The 19,289-nt window shown below is 32.4% G+C and overlaps 1 protein-coding gene across 1 annotated transcript in view; it reads left to right on the top strand.

Annotated features, from left to right (window-relative positions):
- Nucleotides 1-19,289, top strand: part of LOC129223839 (MAM and LDL-receptor class A domain-containing protein 1-like) — a 57,068-nt gene that overhangs the window by 14,144 nt on the left and 23,635 nt on the right. Inside the window, exons 3-7 of the mRNA XM_054858203.1 lie at nucleotides 638-674; nucleotides 1,754-1,936; nucleotides 6,725-6,996; nucleotides 17,097-17,190; nucleotides 18,882-19,028. Coding sequence (XP_054714178.1) covers nucleotides 638-674; nucleotides 1,754-1,936; nucleotides 6,725-6,996; nucleotides 17,097-17,190; nucleotides 18,882-19,028 — 733 coding nt within the window. The remainder of the gene's footprint in view (nucleotides 1-637; nucleotides 675-1,753; nucleotides 1,937-6,724; nucleotides 6,997-17,096; nucleotides 17,191-18,881; nucleotides 19,029-19,289) is intronic.

Below are 19,289 nucleotides of genomic sequence, written 5' to 3'. Positions count from 1 at the left end.
GCATTTCAAAAGTAGTTTGTAGTCGCTATATTAAAAACAAAGTAGTTGTAGTTAACTAAATTTGTATTAAAATAACTGCAGTTGTAGTTCGCTACAAAAAATGTAGTTTTCCAACCACTGGTTTGTAGTCACTGCGTATTGCTTTAATGAAGAAATGGAGAAATGCACGAGCATTTTAAGAACATGTGTCTAAGAGATTTAAAGAAAAGTTTAGGAAAGAACACATGTTAATGACGGAATTTTTGTTTTTAGATGTACGTTGAAATTAGATCTCAATTTGAAAGTCTTTATGTGCTATTAAATTGTTTTACTTCATGGTGTACCTGTTATATTTTCCTCATATGAGGCAGTGAGATGCATAGGGATGTAAGTCGACATTTTCAAGTTTTGAGTAAAATGCCTTTAAAGATAAGGTCCTAGGTAGGTTTTTCATTGAATGTTTTTTCCAAATCATGCTGTACAGCAGCCCCTACCAGGGATATTAGTACTATCTCTTTTCCCAAGACAAAGGAGAGGTTTTCCTACCATTTGTACTGGTTATATCCAAGTTTTAAACTTTGTCACTTACATCGCTTTGCTTCTCACTGCCTCATATAATATTTATATTAAAATGTTAATAACATGAAACTATTTTTAGGTTGTTCCCAATGTTGTCCGGACAAACCTAAACTATGGTAAGAATTATTAATGCTTCTTACAAGTAAATCTTTTTTAAAAATTACGTTGTACAATTTCTTTATAAAGTTAATGAAATAAACTTTTAATTAATGAAATTAATAGAAGTTAAAATGGTCGCTATATTTGCAAGAAATAACCGAAGGTATTGTCAAGATTAAAAATCTTTGCGAAATTAGGAATTTGAGACTGCAATAAAAGAACGTAAATGTCGTTCAAATAAATAAAAGGAAAAAAAAAATCATTTTACGAAACAAAAATTTTTGCACTGCTGTGTGTGTGAGGACGGGGGGAAATTAAAATTTCAGTTTAAAAAAATTAAATAAGAATTGAGACTTTCAAAAGAAGATACAAACATTCGTGTTACGCAAGCGAAAATATTACTTACGTATTTAACGAAAATATGCTTTTAATCTACTTTCTAATTTATATGCTCATGGTGAATAACAGTTTTAGATTTTAACCTACGAGGGGTGAAGGATGTGGCATCCTGGACCTCTAGACGTGCGGCTTCTCCCCCCCCCTTTCCGATGAATATCGCAGCTTTTTTTTATCTCTCGAGTGACGCATTGGAGTCCATAAAGTTTCAAATAGAAGCAGCTCACATTAAAGCAGAACTACTAGTCCATAGCATAGAGTTGATATCAAAGCTAGAGTGAGTGCTGATTTGTCCACAATTTAGACACTGACTGTCAACAAGAGGAGTAAGAAGTGGTCAAACAAAAAGAGGGGTTAGGCGTCTTTCTCGTTTCATAACTGAGAAGGAACACCTTACAGACATCAAGGGTAAGGAACACCTTGCCCTTGCGAATTAGTTATGGGTTAATTCTTAAATTATGTGTTTAGTTAAGTTTATATTGGCTGAATGTTAGTCTGTTCCGCTCGGCAAACAATAGCGGTCAAAGGAAATTTCAGGCGTACACCCAAAAATTACCCTACTGCGCCCTCTAGTTCTATTGTTACTCCCTGGTCCGAGCGGTTTGATATGCTTTCGAATAAATGACAATAAGTAAATGCGCGACATTTTAATTAAATAACTAAAAATTATTGTTTGAAAAACCACCTTCCTTGATTTCAGCCTACAACAATTATACTCTTGGTCCTTGCAACTTCACCTGGGAAGGTTTTCCAACACCTTGCAACTTCACCGCTTTGCACCATCCAGAAGCCAACCTCTCGATGTTCAATTGGGCCGTAGGTTGCGGGGAGGAAGCCTTTTGGACTGGAGGACCACCTGTTGACAGTAATGGAACCGCGAAAGGTAAGCTAAATGTTGACGTAATGAAAGCATTTGAAGCGTTTATCTCATATATGCATAGAGTATGCCCACTAAAGTCTCTTGCCACCTTCTTAACTTCGTTTTGGCTGCTGGATATTCATAAAAGTACTATCTATGTATAGTAAAGTTGCCACGCACTACTGAATAAAACTGCCGGTTGAGCCACCTTGTGGGTAACTGTGGAGATTGAACTCTTACCTTGAAAACGGAACGAGATTGGGGGAAAAGTGACTTACGAAGTTGTAGAGTATCATCGATTTAGTACTTAAAGACACCTTTTGGACGTAAATGCTTAGAATAAAACGATTACAACGCGCATTTTTTTTTTTTAAATTTGGGATCTTGAACGCGTCACGCTTTGTGCTCCAACGCGTGCAACGGGATATTCAAGCGGGGATCCAAACGTGCATTGCAGCAGACGGTGAGGAGTTTGAACACCTCAAATAAGCGATATTTTTATAACTAATTGTTTTTTCTTTTTTTTCCTCGGATCATTCTCCCACGTCACAATGTAGAAAAGCGTGTAGTAAAAAGTCTATTCTTTACGTTAAAGTCCACAAGGTGTCTTTTAATGCTAAATCGATGATGCTCTACGATTTAGTGAAGCACATTTTCCGCCTATGTCGTGTCGTTTTCGAGGTAGGAATTTTAAATCCAGTTTCCACCAGGTCACCGGTAGTTTGATTCAGTAGCTCATGGCAACTTTACTATACATAGACACCCCTTTTATGAATATATTAGCTTTTACCCGCGACTTCGCTCACGTTGATGTAGATTTTTTCAATTGATTCAGGTTAATGGGCAACAGAGGCAGGAGTCAAATAATTACTAAAAATTGGTTTGTCCCCAGTTTTGCCGACATTTCAAATTTCCTCCTCCCCCCCCTTTAACAAATCAAAAGGTGTGATTAAAACTGAAAACCGGGGAGGTGGGGAGGGTAAATGAAGTGTCGGCGAAACTGGGGAGACACCCAAAAAATTGCACAATATAAATCAGGAAAACGTATAGGAGTAGTAAAGAAGTTAGTAAGGGTAATTCTTAAAAATTCCAATCCGATTGAGGTCAACTGTTCTGAAATAAAATCAAACATTTCCCTTATAATCCCGATCCCCGTCATATGGTGTCTAGCGCTACGCCGGCTATCTAAATTATTGCATATGCTTCTTGCAGGAGAAAGGAACGGAGCTCAGGTGACGCATGTCCCTCCTGAATAGATAAAGATCAATACGCCTAAAATGGCAATCGTCCCGAAATAGAGTCAGCAGTCATTACAAATACTGATTTTCTAATAATGTCCCTTTAGAGTGAGGTTATCAAATCTTTAAAATACCAATCAGAAGGAAATCAACTGTTTTTAAATAACATCACGGGTCCTGTTTAAAATACCAAAAAGTTCAGAGTAAAAATATATTATTAAAATCAGAGTAATCACAACATTTTTCTTTTTTAAGTTCCTATTTCTGTGACGACAATAGTACGAAAAACGTCACATTTCGGAAAGAGAAACATTCCCTAAAGTTTCTATTAGAATGGTGATATCAGCGTTTTCAAATAACATCGACCTTCCTCTGAAAATCTCCATCATGATTGACTCCAAAAATCTTCATCAGTAAAAGGTCAGGTATCACAAAAAACAAATTAAAAAAAAGAACAATGTTCTCCATTGTAGCCATTAAAATATGGGCACTAATTCCACAAAATTCTAATTAGCATCATTAATCCTTAAAATAAGAGACAAAAAAGAAAACTGAAAAGTAAACGTTTCATAAAAAATAATTCACCAATGTGCTAACGTAGTCGCCTGGCGAGACTGGAGAAATAAATAAAAAATAAAAAATAAAAAATAATAAAAAATAAATAAAAAAGGATTTGGCGGATTAATTTACATATTAATAGTAGCTTTAATGTTATTTGAGCGTGTTTTGCTTTATTAATTTGGCGGTTTAATTTTAACTTCAATACCTTATAGTATTTAATGATTTTTTTTAACCAAAATTAATGTGGCGGAATTTTTACATTTTAATGCAACTTTTGTAATGGCTGTAGTACCAAGATTTTTGAACACTCGTCATGACCACGTTATCGTAACACTGCCCATCACATAAGTTCTAAAAATCATTTTATTTAATTTCCTTTTTTATTTTTGCAATCGAAAGCAGCGTTAAAATGTAAAGTAATAAATCATAATCCATTATTTATCGCAAAAAACCACATTACCATACATTCGCGAGAGATTGGCCAAGTTTATGAAACTGTGTAAAATGTTATTTATAAGATATGATTTTCAATTCCGAACAGAAGATGGTACATTAAAAAAAAATGTTCTGCATGTATTTGGCTGTTCCTGGCGAGAAATAAATCTTTTTCTTCGACGGTAATTAGGGGGAGGGGGGGGGGGGAGGGCAGGCTCGATTTAATGGCTTTTTTAAATTTAGTTACCAGATTTTTGTTTCTTGCAATTTTAGAAATCCATCGAAAGTTTAAAAAGTCTTTACCAAACAATCTTTTTTTTTTTTGTTTCAAATTTTTAGAAAGTATTTCGATATTTGAGACTTTGAATTAAACGAAGGCTTGCCAAAAATCCCGGTTTGACCGGGCTAGTCCCGGAATCCCGGTCGGTTTACTTGTTCATATTCGAGAAAAAAAATGGCAACAGATCTTTCGTCTCAGCGACTTTCTTCACGCTATAAATTTTACTAAAAGCATTGTTACGGAAAGTTGAGATGAAGCACTGAATAATAATTTAAATAGAGGAAAGCCTTCGAAAAAAACTAAGTGTCATCATTAATAGTTTTTAATGGGTATCCACTAATTATTACCGGAGAATTATGTTAAATAGCCAAACATAAAGACGGGAAGATTACGAATCCATCCATACCTGATTCGATGGTCAGTTCACTGTCGTTCGGGAGAAGTAACTTGTACATAGATACATAAATGACTACATAGATACATAGGTACATACATAAATACATACGCTCAGTATTTAATTATATAAGATGTAGCAGTAGTCGTTACGAAGTTAAGAAGGTGGCAAGTAGAGGTGGGCAATGTCGTTCCTTTTAATGATCCGTTCATCAGAGGATCGTTCATTCTTTTGACCTCTGACTAACGAAACAGGTGTTCAACCACGTTTACTATAATTAAATATTTTTCCTTTACTTAAGTGATGCGTCTAAAAAATGCTAATTCGATGAGAGCAGATTCAGCAAAAAGTATGAAAGAAATAACGAAATTTATTTTTATATTTAAATAACAGAAAGATCATTCACGTTGAAAAAAATATCGTAACAAATTCCACGAAATTATTATTAATATCTTCATGGAAAGGTAACAACATTTCATCAAGTTGTTGCTTGAGTAACTTTCATCTAACAATATCTGATTTTTTGAACTTGGCGGGTGCAAAAAGTTCTTTTGTTCAGAAGAAGTCTTCCATTTCGGTGGAAGGACGCAAGGCTAATCACTTGTTGAATTCGATTACATCATTTCTAATTAAAGATGAATCAGTTTTCCCCCAGACTGAATTGTTTTCTTGTCTTTACAAACCGTTTCGTTTAACAATATCTTTTTACAAGAAAGTAATTAATTGCAATTCCATAAAGTTGGTTTTTAGTGATTATAATCTGTAAAGCACTTATGATCCAGCGGCAACATTTCAAAAGACTAGATATCTCTTAAAATATAATACATATTTTTGTCTTTTGAGTAGTATTTAAATGTTATAGAAGGGATATGGGAGGGATTATAGGATATATGCGGAGAATGGTTTTGTACACAAAACGTATTATAATATCTTTATAAAAACAAAGATTTTAAAGGGCAATAAATTTTCCTTTAAGTTGTATAAATAAGTTATGTGACCGTGAAACGTCATCTTTTTGTCTTAGCTTCTTTCCACACTTTTGTTATCTTTTCACAATTGATCAGAATATAAATAAATATTTAAACGAGCAGTTGACTTTGAAAAGTCATGTCTCTCTCTCATATCACACTTTCATAACCCCGTGTTGATATGAGAGAGATGTGCCATAACGTAATATCGAGCATACATGTGCTTATAGGTTCACTTTAATTAGGTTTCAAGAGATGATTTAAGCCACAAAAAATAAAAGAAAATTCCTACCAAATGAAGAATGCATTGTATTAAAACTGCAATGAAATGAGTTTACATTTCAACGAATTACGTGTTACTCCAACATTATATAATGCAATGCTTTAACCAAAAAAAAAAAAAAAAAAAGCTCCCTTCTTCCCAACATATGTTTTACTCTTCCCCCATTTAGCACCATGTAGCTTTTGGTTTATCTGAAAAATAAAAACTATATTGAAAGGAAAACGTTTTGCTACCACTCCTGTCATTAAGCTGATCCCGACGAAGTGCCTAAAGGTTTTCCCAAAATAACCATTTAGAAAAGTTTTCCATCATGGCATCAATGATGGCATGAGTGTAATACTATACAGAGATGAGTTCGGGGTCATTTTTGACAGCCCGAGCCCGAGTGATATTGTCTCGGACCAAAATCCGAGCCAGTCCCCCCGAGCCCGAAAGAAACTTTCTTGTATCAAAAACCGAGCCTTCTACAGTCTGACATGATCTCTCTGTTAATGAAAAATGTTATGTCAAATGTTCTTCATTAACAGAAGTTTCTAAATTTTCTCAAAATGCTCCACTTCAAAATATCTGAAGTACATGAGACAGTTTTTAGTCTCAAAGTATTCAATTTCACTCATTGTATTTTCCCTTTATTTCTTTGAAATTTTGGATAGGTGGTTACGCATTCATGGACTTATCTCGGATGTCCAGCGATGAATCGGGACTCATTCATCGGGCCTGGTTACCTACTCATCCTCTCAATGCGACTTCTTCCAAAGGCAAGTGTCTTCACTTCAGTTACAGCCTGCAAGGACTGTCGGTCGGAGGCCTGCGCGTATTGATCAATGCAACGGACGTCACTTACACTATCTGGGAGACACGGGACTCTACAGATGGCGAATGGCAGAGTGGAAAAGTATCATTCACTTGCGAGACAGCGTTCAGAGTAAGAATAAAAGGTTTTCAGTAATTTTTTAGAACCAACCCTTTGTCCGGAATGGCATATTTTAATGTTCGAAAAAGTTCATCAATTGCCCTAATTATTAATAGCATAAATATTTTTCTAATGTGAAAGCTTAATGATATTACAGAATTTGCCACTTCAACGTCCCGAAACGGATGGTGTGCATTAAAGGGCACATAGTTGGTAAGCCATTGCTTTCTCTAACACAGATCAACAATAACTGTCTTGACCATCGAGAGATGGCATCACCAGTCATCTTCACTTTCTCTAGGTTGGAGGGGAAGGACATTTTCTCCAGTCTCCTGCTTTAAGAGTGACCACAAAATTTCGAGTCTATACATTTTCCGTACACGCATCTCGCATTCCTATACCGATGGCATATAAGAATAAAAATTGTATTTAGGAAGTATAACTAACATCTGTGGTACATCAAATTTTTCAAAGTCATCATATCTGACAAGTCATTCCTATGGAGGTTACGACAATCTTTTATACTTGTTTCCTTGACAAATGCGGCAGGGTTACTTCACAAAATATATTTGCATATACTAATAAATTTTATGAATCGGAATATCACGAATGAGCGATTTTCATTGCTGAGTGAAAATGTATTCCGTAGCTACTTCATTTATAAACAGCATTTTTCGAAAATCCCTGCCATGATGAAAGTAATAAATAATTTTATTACCTTAACTGTTGGATAAAAAGCAGAAGCATTGATGACAATCCCAGCTTTTCCTATAAATGTACCAACTACAATGAATAAGAGTATTTTATGCGGTAAAATTCCCATGAGATTTTCTGTATCAGTGCTTCACACCCAGTTATACCCGAATTATGAAAAAATTTACGAACCAGAGAGCCGGTTCCTCTGCAACCGCCTTCACCAGCAACAGAACCGGCTGTTTCATTGTTATTTTATTAACATTTTAAGCACCTCAGAAGTATTCTTTAGTGCTAGACTTTTTTTATTTGACTGCTCCATTGAGAAATCTTTGGCAATATTCAAACGGAGGTGCGATATTATTCATGATCTAGTTTTTTGTAAAAGCAATTGTTGTAAGTCTTTCACTTTATTGATAGCCGTATTTGAAAGCACGTTATTTTCAACAACACAATCGGTCTTTTCTCAATTTTAAACTAAAGACCTTTACTTGACTCTGCTTTCAATGAATAGCAAGTCATACGAATACATTTTTAGTTCTATGTCACATAAGTTTTACTGTTCTATTATCAGAAAAATGAGTATTAGTTTAGTTTAAGCTGAAAATGAGATTTCTTGCAGAATAAAAATTAGAGTGCTTTCAACTAAAGAGAAACGAAGTAGTTACTGCTCTTCTACTCTTATAGACCAAGAATTGACTAAAAAAAGAAAATATCATAAGGTGAATTGAAAATTTTTTTTCATGAAGAGAAAGTACATACGTAAACAAGCATTTATCGCCCGTTCTGCCAGGCCGGGTAAGGGACCCGGAAGGGTGGCGGGTGGTCAAAGAGCGCAAATTTTCTGCACGAAAACTTCAGATATTGATATTTTGAAGGTTAAGCGGTAAAAGGTTTAAAATATTAAAAGAATCCTTCAAGATTTCTACAGATCTAAATCTTAAGATTTTTGTCATGGAAAATGCAGCACATTAGGTTTATTATCCTGTTTAAAACTGGGCATTTCCGTCAAACGTCCAAATCTCGAAATTCAAAAAAAAAAAAAAAAAAAAAAAATCACGAATCCAAAACTTTTTTCTGTATGCTATTAGAAATTGAAGAAAGTGAAAAAGGATTTTGAATAAAAAAATGAAGAGTTATGATTTTTGAGCATTTCAGATATACGTTTATGCATGTTTGAAGTGTAAAATGAACATAAAATACATGTTATCATCAATGCTATTTTAATTTTTATTTCTCAAAGACAAATTACATCCTTCTACAGCGGTTAAGCTTTAATTAAACAAGGAACCAATGCTTTATATGTTGGAGTAGCTGGAGACAAGTAATGAATAATGAGTCACAGAGAAAATAATAAAAAAAGGTCAAAATAAAAATAGACAAACATTTCACATTGTGAGAAAATGGCAGGAATTTAAAATTAATGTTTTGAAAATGGCGAAATGTCTTTTCGTGGAAAATGAAGTAGCGAAAAATCACATAACGAAAGGACAGATTTTGAAGAATCATTGTACTGATAGGAGGAAGGTTATTTCTATTTTTGCTAAGCAGTGGAGTGAATCTCCTCATTGAATGAAGATTGAATTAGGAGAGAAAATTACAGAATACGTAAAAGGAATTCACTCGTGAGTTGAATTTTTAAGTGATCCTTTCTTCTGAGTGGAAAATATTATTGTTGATAACAAAAAAAAAAAAAAAAAAAAACATGCTTATCTGTTGTTTGGAAAAACAATAAGTAAGGATTTAATACTAACTTGTATTAAACCTGTAGACTTCTTCTAAATGAAAGATGGTGAAAGTGCTGTCTTACATCTTGATATTTCAATCTTCAAACTCAGAAAATCTTGATTTAAATAAATCGCGATTTATTGGTTGGTAAACCTTTAAAAATAAAAAATCGATTTTTTTACTAATTGCGCAAATTGATCGCCAGATGTGATTTTTCATACAACCTAAGGTTACAGAAAGTTAAATGCATTACTTTAGCGTTTGCCACAATTTTTAATTACAGGTACGACATCGATGGCAAACCATCGATGTTTCAAAACATCGATGTTAGAAATTAAAACATCGATGATATTGATACATCGACCAAAAAACATCGATGTTTCCAAACATCGATGCTTTAAAACATTGATCATTTTATCAATGTATAACATACATTTTTGAATGTACTATACTAATTTAAGCAATACAAAAGAATACATACCCGACGAATATATTGAAAATACTGAACCTCAAATCATGAATATAATTTAAAATAAGAATAATTTCGCAACATCTTGGTATTATAGTAGGACAAAAATTGATAATAAGACAAGCACCGGTTAATACTAGTTATAGTAATAAGGAAATTTTTTTTAACTGAATGAAAGTAAAAGTAAACTACATAAAAAAAGAATCTAAGGAAAAATGTATCAAATCAGTTACCGTCAGTTGAATGATGAGAAAAAGTTGTGCTAATTATTTTAAAAATACAAAATTAAATCTAACAATTATTTTTAAGAGCAAGAAATATGTGTTGCGCTGTTAGTTAATAATTAAACATAAAATGTAAGTAATAGAGGGACGACTAGTTGGTGGAAGTCGATAAGTAACCACGAATATTGGTGTTGACAGTTTGGAGAAAAAGAAGTTTTTTACTTTGTACCCCAGAAGCACATTTCTCTTTTCGCAGGCTATCCCACCAGTCAGAGAAACATCTCTTTCCGATGGAACAGAAGTTGCGATCACTATCAAATACTTTAAAACAACTATTACCAGCTCTGAATTTTTAAAGTTAATTTTCGCTGTAGTGACGTATGGAATTTCCCTTCAGTTTAAGAACTGGGGCCTTGAAATAGACTGCTACTTCTGGCTCCAGACTCAGGGGTAGAAGTGGTCAACTTTTAATACATAGGAAATTTTCCACGAAAAATATAGGACAAATATAGGACAAGTTTTATGAATAATACTGATATGAAAAAATAAACAGTACATAGTATATATAACCTAGATATTCTTGCATAAATTATTATCAATGATTTCAATTAAACATTCTGCATACAGTTAAAAACCCAAATAAAAGTTATAACTTTTACTTAGAATGAGTCTGCAGATCTTAAAGAATAGCTTCAGAAGAAAAAAAAGTTTATACATACATATGTATTTACGTTTAAGGCCATTTTCTATGACTTGACTGCCTACATTAATCAGACTGTGTAAATTCAATTTTTTCTCTAAGTTTCAATATTTTTTTTTTGAGAAGATACATGAAGCTTTTCTTTTGCCTCTGATTGTTATGCATCTCTACAAGAATTTTCCATTTCTTTATGAATTTTGTATTTAGTACTATAATAAATCATGATAAAACAGAACTCTTTCCTTGGTAATGCATGCATAATTTATCGCTTTCCCAGCTGCAGTACCTTAACCTTAAAACTCTTATTATAGAATCAATGCTTTAAGATGATCTTTCTTACGTCTGTATCTTTTTGTTTGCGAGAAAAACCTCTTTCAACTGATGCTACATCTTATGAAAGGTGCTAAAGACTTTCACTACTAAAAACCTAAGTATTTGCATCTAGAAAGCTGATCAATTTTTATCATTACGAAGCATTTTTTCAAAATGAATTAATTTACATCCAAGTAACATCCAATCCCCATTCCTCAATTTTTTTAACAAGATGGTGACATATCAATGGAAGGATCCTGTAAAAATTTTATTTCTTTTTTAAATTTCTGAAAAGCCTTTTTTTTTAATAACAAATTCGGCTAAAAATATAGTTTAAATAAGGTAAAATTCTGATTTTAGTAAGAAGTTCAAATTTTGAATCCAGGCAGGGTTAATTTATCTTTTTTATTTTTATTTTTAGCATAATTACCTACATTTAAATATTTCAAATAGAACTTTTTTTTAACATTAATAATCTCCCCGCATTTTGTTGTTAGTGAAAATTCATTGACAAAGTGCTTCATCAATAGTTTGGAGAGCTTGTCATAAAATATAGATCATTGAAGCTTTCTCTAAAAACAAATTGAAAATTTTGTCAAAAATACTCTACAAAATTTAAAGAGACGGGTGCTGGCCAAAGATTCCAATAAGGATTGCTTGTAAAAATAGATTTTTTTTATAAACAAGCATCTTTTTTTTTAAGCAGTCTTGAATTGTCAAGTCGTGAAAGAAAGTGCGAATCAAGTGACCAGAAGGCTTTTCAATGATAATTTTCTTCAATTTTTCATAACAAACTATAAGAATATAGGAAATATAAGACAATTTCAAAAATATAGGAAATATATTACACTTTTGATGCTTATTTTTGAAAATATAGGAAATATAGGATATATAGAACTACTTCTACCCCTGCAGATTACCAGTGTCAGGTTCTTCTAATAGTTCTGACCCCTTCCTCACTCTAGTTAATCTTCTACTATCTTGTAGTGATCTTCCCAAAAACCATCCTCTGCACAGAAAAATTGATCTTATAAAATGGGTGCCAAAAATGATTTTTTTTTTGGGAACTCCATAAGTAAACCTAAATACCTAGCGAGAAAATTGGAGCAAATTTTATGATAATTTTCAATTAAAATGTTAAAACATCAATATCGAAAGAACATCGAAACCAAAACATCGATGGTCCAAAAACATCGAAAGAAAAACATCGATGTTTTAACAAAAACATTGATGTTTCCAAGACAGAGACATCGATGTCACACCCCTATTTTTAACCTTACAGAAATCTTTTGACAACATCAAATGTCAAAGAACTGTAACGATCGAGTGTCAATATTTTTTGAAATATTTTTTACGTATGATAAATGAGTAGAAAATAATGATCTCTTTTCAACAACTTTCAAGGCAGCAGCTTAAACGTAGTGACAAAATTCTGAATATACATATAGTGGCGAAATTCTAAAAACATATTGTGACAACATTTAGTGACATTAATTTATGTAGTGACAAAATTCTGAAAAAACATTGGAGTTAGTTTCTTTACAACATTATCAATCATTAAATCACTCAAAATTGAAAATTGCTTAAAAATTTCTAAAACAACTGCTCATGTACCTTAACATGTAATACAAACGGCATATGATATTAAAAATAATTACCAGAAAAAGTCCTTATGCAAGAAAACAAATAAAATGTCAGTTCTTAAAACTTCTTATAAAAAAAGCTTATAAATCAATAAAACAAAGTACTTATCTCGTCTAGGTGCTTTCAAGGGAAAAAAAAACTGTATCTTCTTTCCACTTCTTCGGAATTTAAAAAGGAATGATTTTCTTTTCCTTAGTAAATAAAATCACATTCTTCAGTTTTTGTAACGAAAGATTTTTATTTACATATTTGCATGAAGTATAACATTAAAATCTCTGACAAGACGGAAAGGAGAAAACAACATTTACAGCTTCAGAAGCATATCGATCGATCCCAAGCGGTAATTCTGTAATCCACGCTATGGCTAGGTTTCTTCAATGCTCGATAGATGGCGCCACTACTTTTTCATGATTTTTTTTGCTTTCTTTTGAAAAATGTCTTGTGTCTTTTGAAGTTTTAACCATGGATAGCTTACCATCCGGCTTTACTTATTCAAATATTAATATTACAAATGATCAAAACGAAAATTTAACTTACAGAGTAAAAGAAATCACTGATGAAAATGCTGCAAATGTAAGTTTTAAATTTTTTTTTCTTAATTTAATTGCGGATAATCCCCCCCCAAAAAAGATGTTATTAAAGGGACAGAACAGCCGATTTAAATTATTGGAATTTAAGAAAAAATGTGAAAATTCATGTGCCTAAAGGTTTAACGTTGTAATTAATAATTTAATCAACGGTCTAATTGATACAACTATATCAATTAGATAACATTATATGCAGTATTCGGGGGGGGGGGGGGAGTACATGTATATAGTGTGAAATGTAAGTCAGAACAGCTCTTTTACAAATGTACTCCAATAGGCTTTCTAGTTTATTTATTTATTTATTTTTTGCAAAACACACACACACACACATATATATATATATATATATATATATATATATATATATATATATATATATATATATATATATATGCCAATGATTTTTTTTTGGTGGTGGGGGGTGTGATCGCTTCCTTTTGGGGGGGGGGGAGGGACACATTCACCCTTAGTTTTATTTACCCATGTTTTGTAGCATTTTTAAAAATTAATTTTCTGTTTAGTTTGTTCTTTAACTTTTGTTGTTTTTTCCACCAGTACTTACATGTTCTTTACTAAATTGCTATGTTGGGCCTTTTTTGGTTAAACATTTTTTAGATTGTATTTGTGTTTCAATAAAAATTGAATTAATTTCTCTTTTGAATGGCTTATACAGATTTAACTTAAATATGCTTGTTAATTTTATACACAGAACTGGTTACATCAACCGATTCCGATCTGCCTATATCAACTAATTCCGATCCGCCGGTCGAAATGCGATCCGAAAACTGCTGGAAACGACAGTCCGTTTTGGAAAATTATAGGCAAATTTTTACTTTAACTTTTTGATCGTCAGAAAAAAAGTCTTTGTTCAGTAGAAATATTTTTCTAAACAATCGGGACCGAACCCCATTCGGATAATTTGAACCAGAAAATGTTCTATTTAAAAAAAATAATTGAGTGTATGTGATGTTACTTAATTGTAAAAGATTTTATTGAAAATGAATAATAAAGTAAAATTGCAAAATTAAGGAATAATTATTTGAAAATGTGTTGGACTGATATTACACCAAAAAAATTATAATTTAAAAATGAATAAATAGAAAAATGAAATAAAAAATGAATTATAAAAAAAAGTTGTAAACAAATTTTCAGAACTTATAAAAATTCTCCCCGAAATTCAAAAAATCCCCCCTGGAATCTGAAGTAACGGGGAACATTCCCCTTCTAGAAATTGAACCCTATTTCAAACTCTGTTATATATACATTTAATTGAAAGTAACTTGCCTTTGCATTGTGATTGTCAATTTGGCAGTGCATCCTGTATGCTTTGAAGGACCATCCCCAGAAACTATTCTGTCTGTCATGCACACAGCGATAGCTGATTTTGTATTTATTAAATCTCCCTGATTTCTTATATGTTGTTGCAACACGCCAAGTACTTTTTGTATCTTCACTGTGTTGCTGTAACCAGTTCTGTGTATAAAATTAACAAGCATATTTAAGATAAATCTGTATAAGCCAATCAAAAGAGAGGTTAATTCAATTTTTATTAAAACACAAATACAATCTAAAAAATCTTTAACCAAAAAAGGCCCAACATAGCAATTAAGTAAAGAACATGTAAGTACTGGTGGAAAAAACAACGAAACTTAAAGAACAAACTAAACAGAAAATTAATTTTAAAAAATGCTACAAAACATGGGTAAAACATGGGTAGCGATCACACCCCCCCCCCCCCGCCACCAAAAAAAAATTCATTGGCATATATATATATATATACAGTGAAATTCCGTTACAACGAATACCAATACAACGAAATTTCCGTTTCAACGAACTACATTTTCAGTCCCAATATAACTGTCATTACATTATTTGAATTCCATTACAACGAAATTCCTGTTACAACGAACAAAACTTGAGGTCCCTTGAAGTTCGTTCTAACGGGATTTCACTGTATATATATGTGTGTCTTTGTTTTTCAAAATAAATAAATAAATAAATAAATAAATAAAAAACTAGAAAGCGTATTGGAGTACTTTTGTAAAAGAGCTGTTCTGACTTACATTTCACACTATATACATATGTACTCCCCCCCCCCCGAATACTGCATATAATGTTATCAATTAGACCGTTGATTAAATTATTAATTACAACGTTAAACCTTTAGGCACATGAATTTTCACATTTTTTTTTTTAAATTCCAATAGCTTAAATCGGTTGTTCTGTCCCTTTAACAACATCTTTTTTTTTTCGGGATTATCCGCAATTAAATTAAGAAAAAAAATTTTTTAACTTACATTTGCAGCATTTTCATCAGTGATTTCTTTACTCTGTAAGTTAAATTTTCGTTTTGATCGTTTGTAATATTAATATTTGAATAAGTAAAGCCGGATGATAAGCTATCCATGGTTAAAACTTCAAAAGACACAAGACATTTTTGAAAAGAAAGCAAAAAAAAAAAAAAAAAAAATCATGAAAAAGTAGTGGCGCCATCTATCGAGCATGGAAGAAACCAAGCCATAGCGTGGATTACAGAATTACCGCTTGGGAACGGTCAATATGCGCTTCAGAGTATTCTAACTCTTTTGTTTAATTTTTTTAGCGTTGCCGTTACAAAGAAACAATAAATAGAGCAGACGATTTTTATATTTATTACGCAAAAAGTTTAAACATGCTACACAGCAGGAGATAAATTTAAAAATAGCAATACTTCAATGTGAACTTCAATTAAAGTTATTAATAGTGTAACTATTTCATTTTTACGGAATTAGTACAATAAAGTCTTTTGACTTCTTGCCGAACCCTCAACGAGAATTTCACGGAGCCCTGGTTGCGGTTACATAAATAGTGCAATTGCAACTCAAGAGTTAAATCACTTGCGCTGCAAAGATGTTCCCGACGTGCCGCTCATGTCAATACGCTTTTATCACAAAATTGGCAACGATGTACTGTATGTACACTCCGACGGGCAATTATTACAGGGGAAAAATAACTTTTAAACTTTTACGCTTCGCTCTATAAAGAAGTGAATTTAGAGTTCTTACGTCTCGCAGTGTAAGCAAGCAGTTGCCAACTGTTTTGTATGCGCATTTATGAATTTCTTGCTAACGTTAAGTGGTTTGAAAAAAAAAAAAATGATTTTCCGACATTTCAATTAATTACGTATTACCCCCGGTGAATAGTATCCCAAATCATCTCTACAATGAAGAGATTTCTTTTCATTGAATAATACCAGGTTTTTTAGTCATTCTAAACATTGTCGTTATTCTGAGTGGTTGGCATTTGTTTTTGTAAAAATATCAAAGTGACGGATGGGTTGTAGTCCCCATAAATAGGTAAAATCGGATTCCGGAATTTAACTGACAATTTAAAAAAAAGAGCGAGGTTTCATAAATGTTACATTAAAGTGTTAACTTTTGTTTGGGTACTTTGTTTAGACATAAGGGCATAATACCTAGAACTATCTATACTGCGCAAATTTGTAAGAAGCAGAAAAAAATCATACATATCCCATCAAAATATGAAATTTCGGAACTTTGGAATAAAATTTCGCTGCGACATATTATCTATAGGTTACAAAATTTGAAGAAAGACATTTTTCATAGTGAAAGTTCAAGAAAATATTTACAAAAAATAACTGTACTTTATGCTGTAAAACCATTTGTAAGTAAAAATATAAAATGAAGTTGCTAGAAAATTTATTTTGCATAATATTACGCTGCCCTGGATTTATATTTATTAATAAATATTTACAGTTGGTTTATGAAGCTTTTCCAAGAGAAACTTACTTGAGGAGAAGGGGATTTGTTGCTGTTGACGACATTTATTTAACGGACGGTTTCTGTGCGGGTAAGACAACCCAATTTATGACTAAATCTATTGTAATTTATATGATAGGTACTAGTTTCTCTGCATTCTCTTTATCATTTAAAGTGATTATCATGTAACTTTTAGTTAAAAGTATCCAAGTTCAAAACTCCAGTTTTGGAACATTGTCAATTTAAACTTTCATTATGAAAAATAGCAAAAATCGTTTTACAAACTTGTAACTGTTTCTGTAAGTTTATTGATACAACTTTTAAAATTTATAATGGGGTCGTTTCCAAACTTTTAAAAGCATTTTTTTTTCTGACAGAGCATGCTTAAAAACATAGAATCTGACCATTTTTTTAAATAATTTATTTAAGTTTAATATTTTTAAAAAATTACTTAAATCGGTGCGCTTTCATTGTTTACATTTCTTGCCGATGACATCACAAATGATGAAATGCCATTCTGTGTTGCCATTCACAGAACAAAATATTTAATTCGCATCTTTACTCACGTGTATTAGCAACGATATGGTTGATAGCAAGCGTAGAGCGCAATTTTAATTCGCTGCTTGATTATCATAACGTGGAACCGTGGTAGGAAGATGCGCCAAAATGCATCATTATGACGTCATAAAGACCACACCTTGTTTGAAAAATCGAACATTTAAAAAAATACAATTGAAAAAAAAAAACTGTTGGGAAAATGAAAGTATTTTTTGGGTCCATGTAATTTTTTTTGCTCATTCTATCCATTTCAATGACGAAAAGTAGTCCTTTTGACTGAAGGAAACCACCCCATTGGTTTCAGGAAACAATTAACTATAACGTGATTCATCGACTTTTTTGATTTTTCGACTTTTTTGATTCATTGATTTTTACTGGAACGACGACGATTTTCGACAATAGTTAAACTCATGATAAGCATGTCAAGTGATCTTCAAGTAAATCAATCCAACCAACACCTTTACTATTTATGCGTTATAAATTGTAAAAAATTAATTATGAAATACGTCTCAGTAGGTGTACAGGTAGTATTTCAGCGTATCTATGCACTTCAGTTATTGAAACAGTTAAAACCTGCTATTTCCCTTGATAATGCATAATTTATGAAACTCTTACTTTAAAATTGCAACTTCCTTTCCTACAAATCGTTAACGATAAAAACAACAGCAGTCGAAAGGTATATTATGAGGACATTTTTTATTATTTGTACTAGCTTCCAGGACGGCTAGTTTAGCCGCTTATGAGCTAATTTCAAACTTCACATCAATTGTAGTCTAAAAATGTTTATTTCGCAACCGAAAAAATTGTTTTAAGTTTGGCAGCTTAGTCTGTTATTCAAAAGAGGTATTCTGTTATCTTAAAATACGTTATAAAATTGGAATCATTTCTCAGATCATGAAAGTTTGTTTTGAATTTCAATTGCGTAACCACCAACGCCTAAATTTTCCCACTGAATCCATATGCTGCAGTAAGCAGCTGTGATTGTGTTAAATATTCAAGAAAATTTGTCCAATTCAAATACTTTATTTCAAGCACCTAAACACCAACACCAAAAAGTTTTTCACTGAAATCCAAAAATTCAATGAAAAAGGATTATTGCGCGTATTCATTGTGTTAAATATTCACGAAATTTTTCAATTCAATTGATGCATAAATATAAGCTTTAGTGCATAGATAAGGTTATGTACTATGCTTTTAACTATTGCTCATAATTTCTTATTTTAGGGGATTGTACATTTGAACATGATTTTTGCAATTGGACAAATTCTAACACAAGCGATGAATTTGACTGGAAAATGGGTCGTGGCAGCAGCAGCTCTGTCACAGGGCCATCACGAGATCACGGCAGCAGTGTCACATGGCGTGAAACTGGTAAGTTTATCCAATCTGTTTCGAAACACTTAAAAAAGACCATCTGAAATTACAGCCGTTTAAACCTGTGTTGGATTAAGATTTGAAAAATAATTAATAAGTCAAATGACAAATGAGAAGTGCGTAAAAATTAATGCCTTGTGTTGAATTCCCGATGTCAGGGAACGTTCTATCCCTGGGTTTCTGCATAAACGGGCATTACATTACTTGTGTTGCATTCGCGATCACCATCACTGAAAGCTTCAAGGTTTGAAACCAATC

Source organism: Uloborus diversus, chromosome 6, assembly GCF_026930045.1.
Source record: "Uloborus diversus isolate 005 chromosome 6, Udiv.v.3.1, whole genome shotgun sequence".
NCBI lineage: Eukaryota > Metazoa > Arthropoda > Arachnida > Araneae > Uloboridae > Uloborus > Uloborus diversus.
The sequence above is the reverse complement of the archived record's forward strand: the minus strand, read 5'-3'. Positions and strand labels throughout refer to the sequence as shown.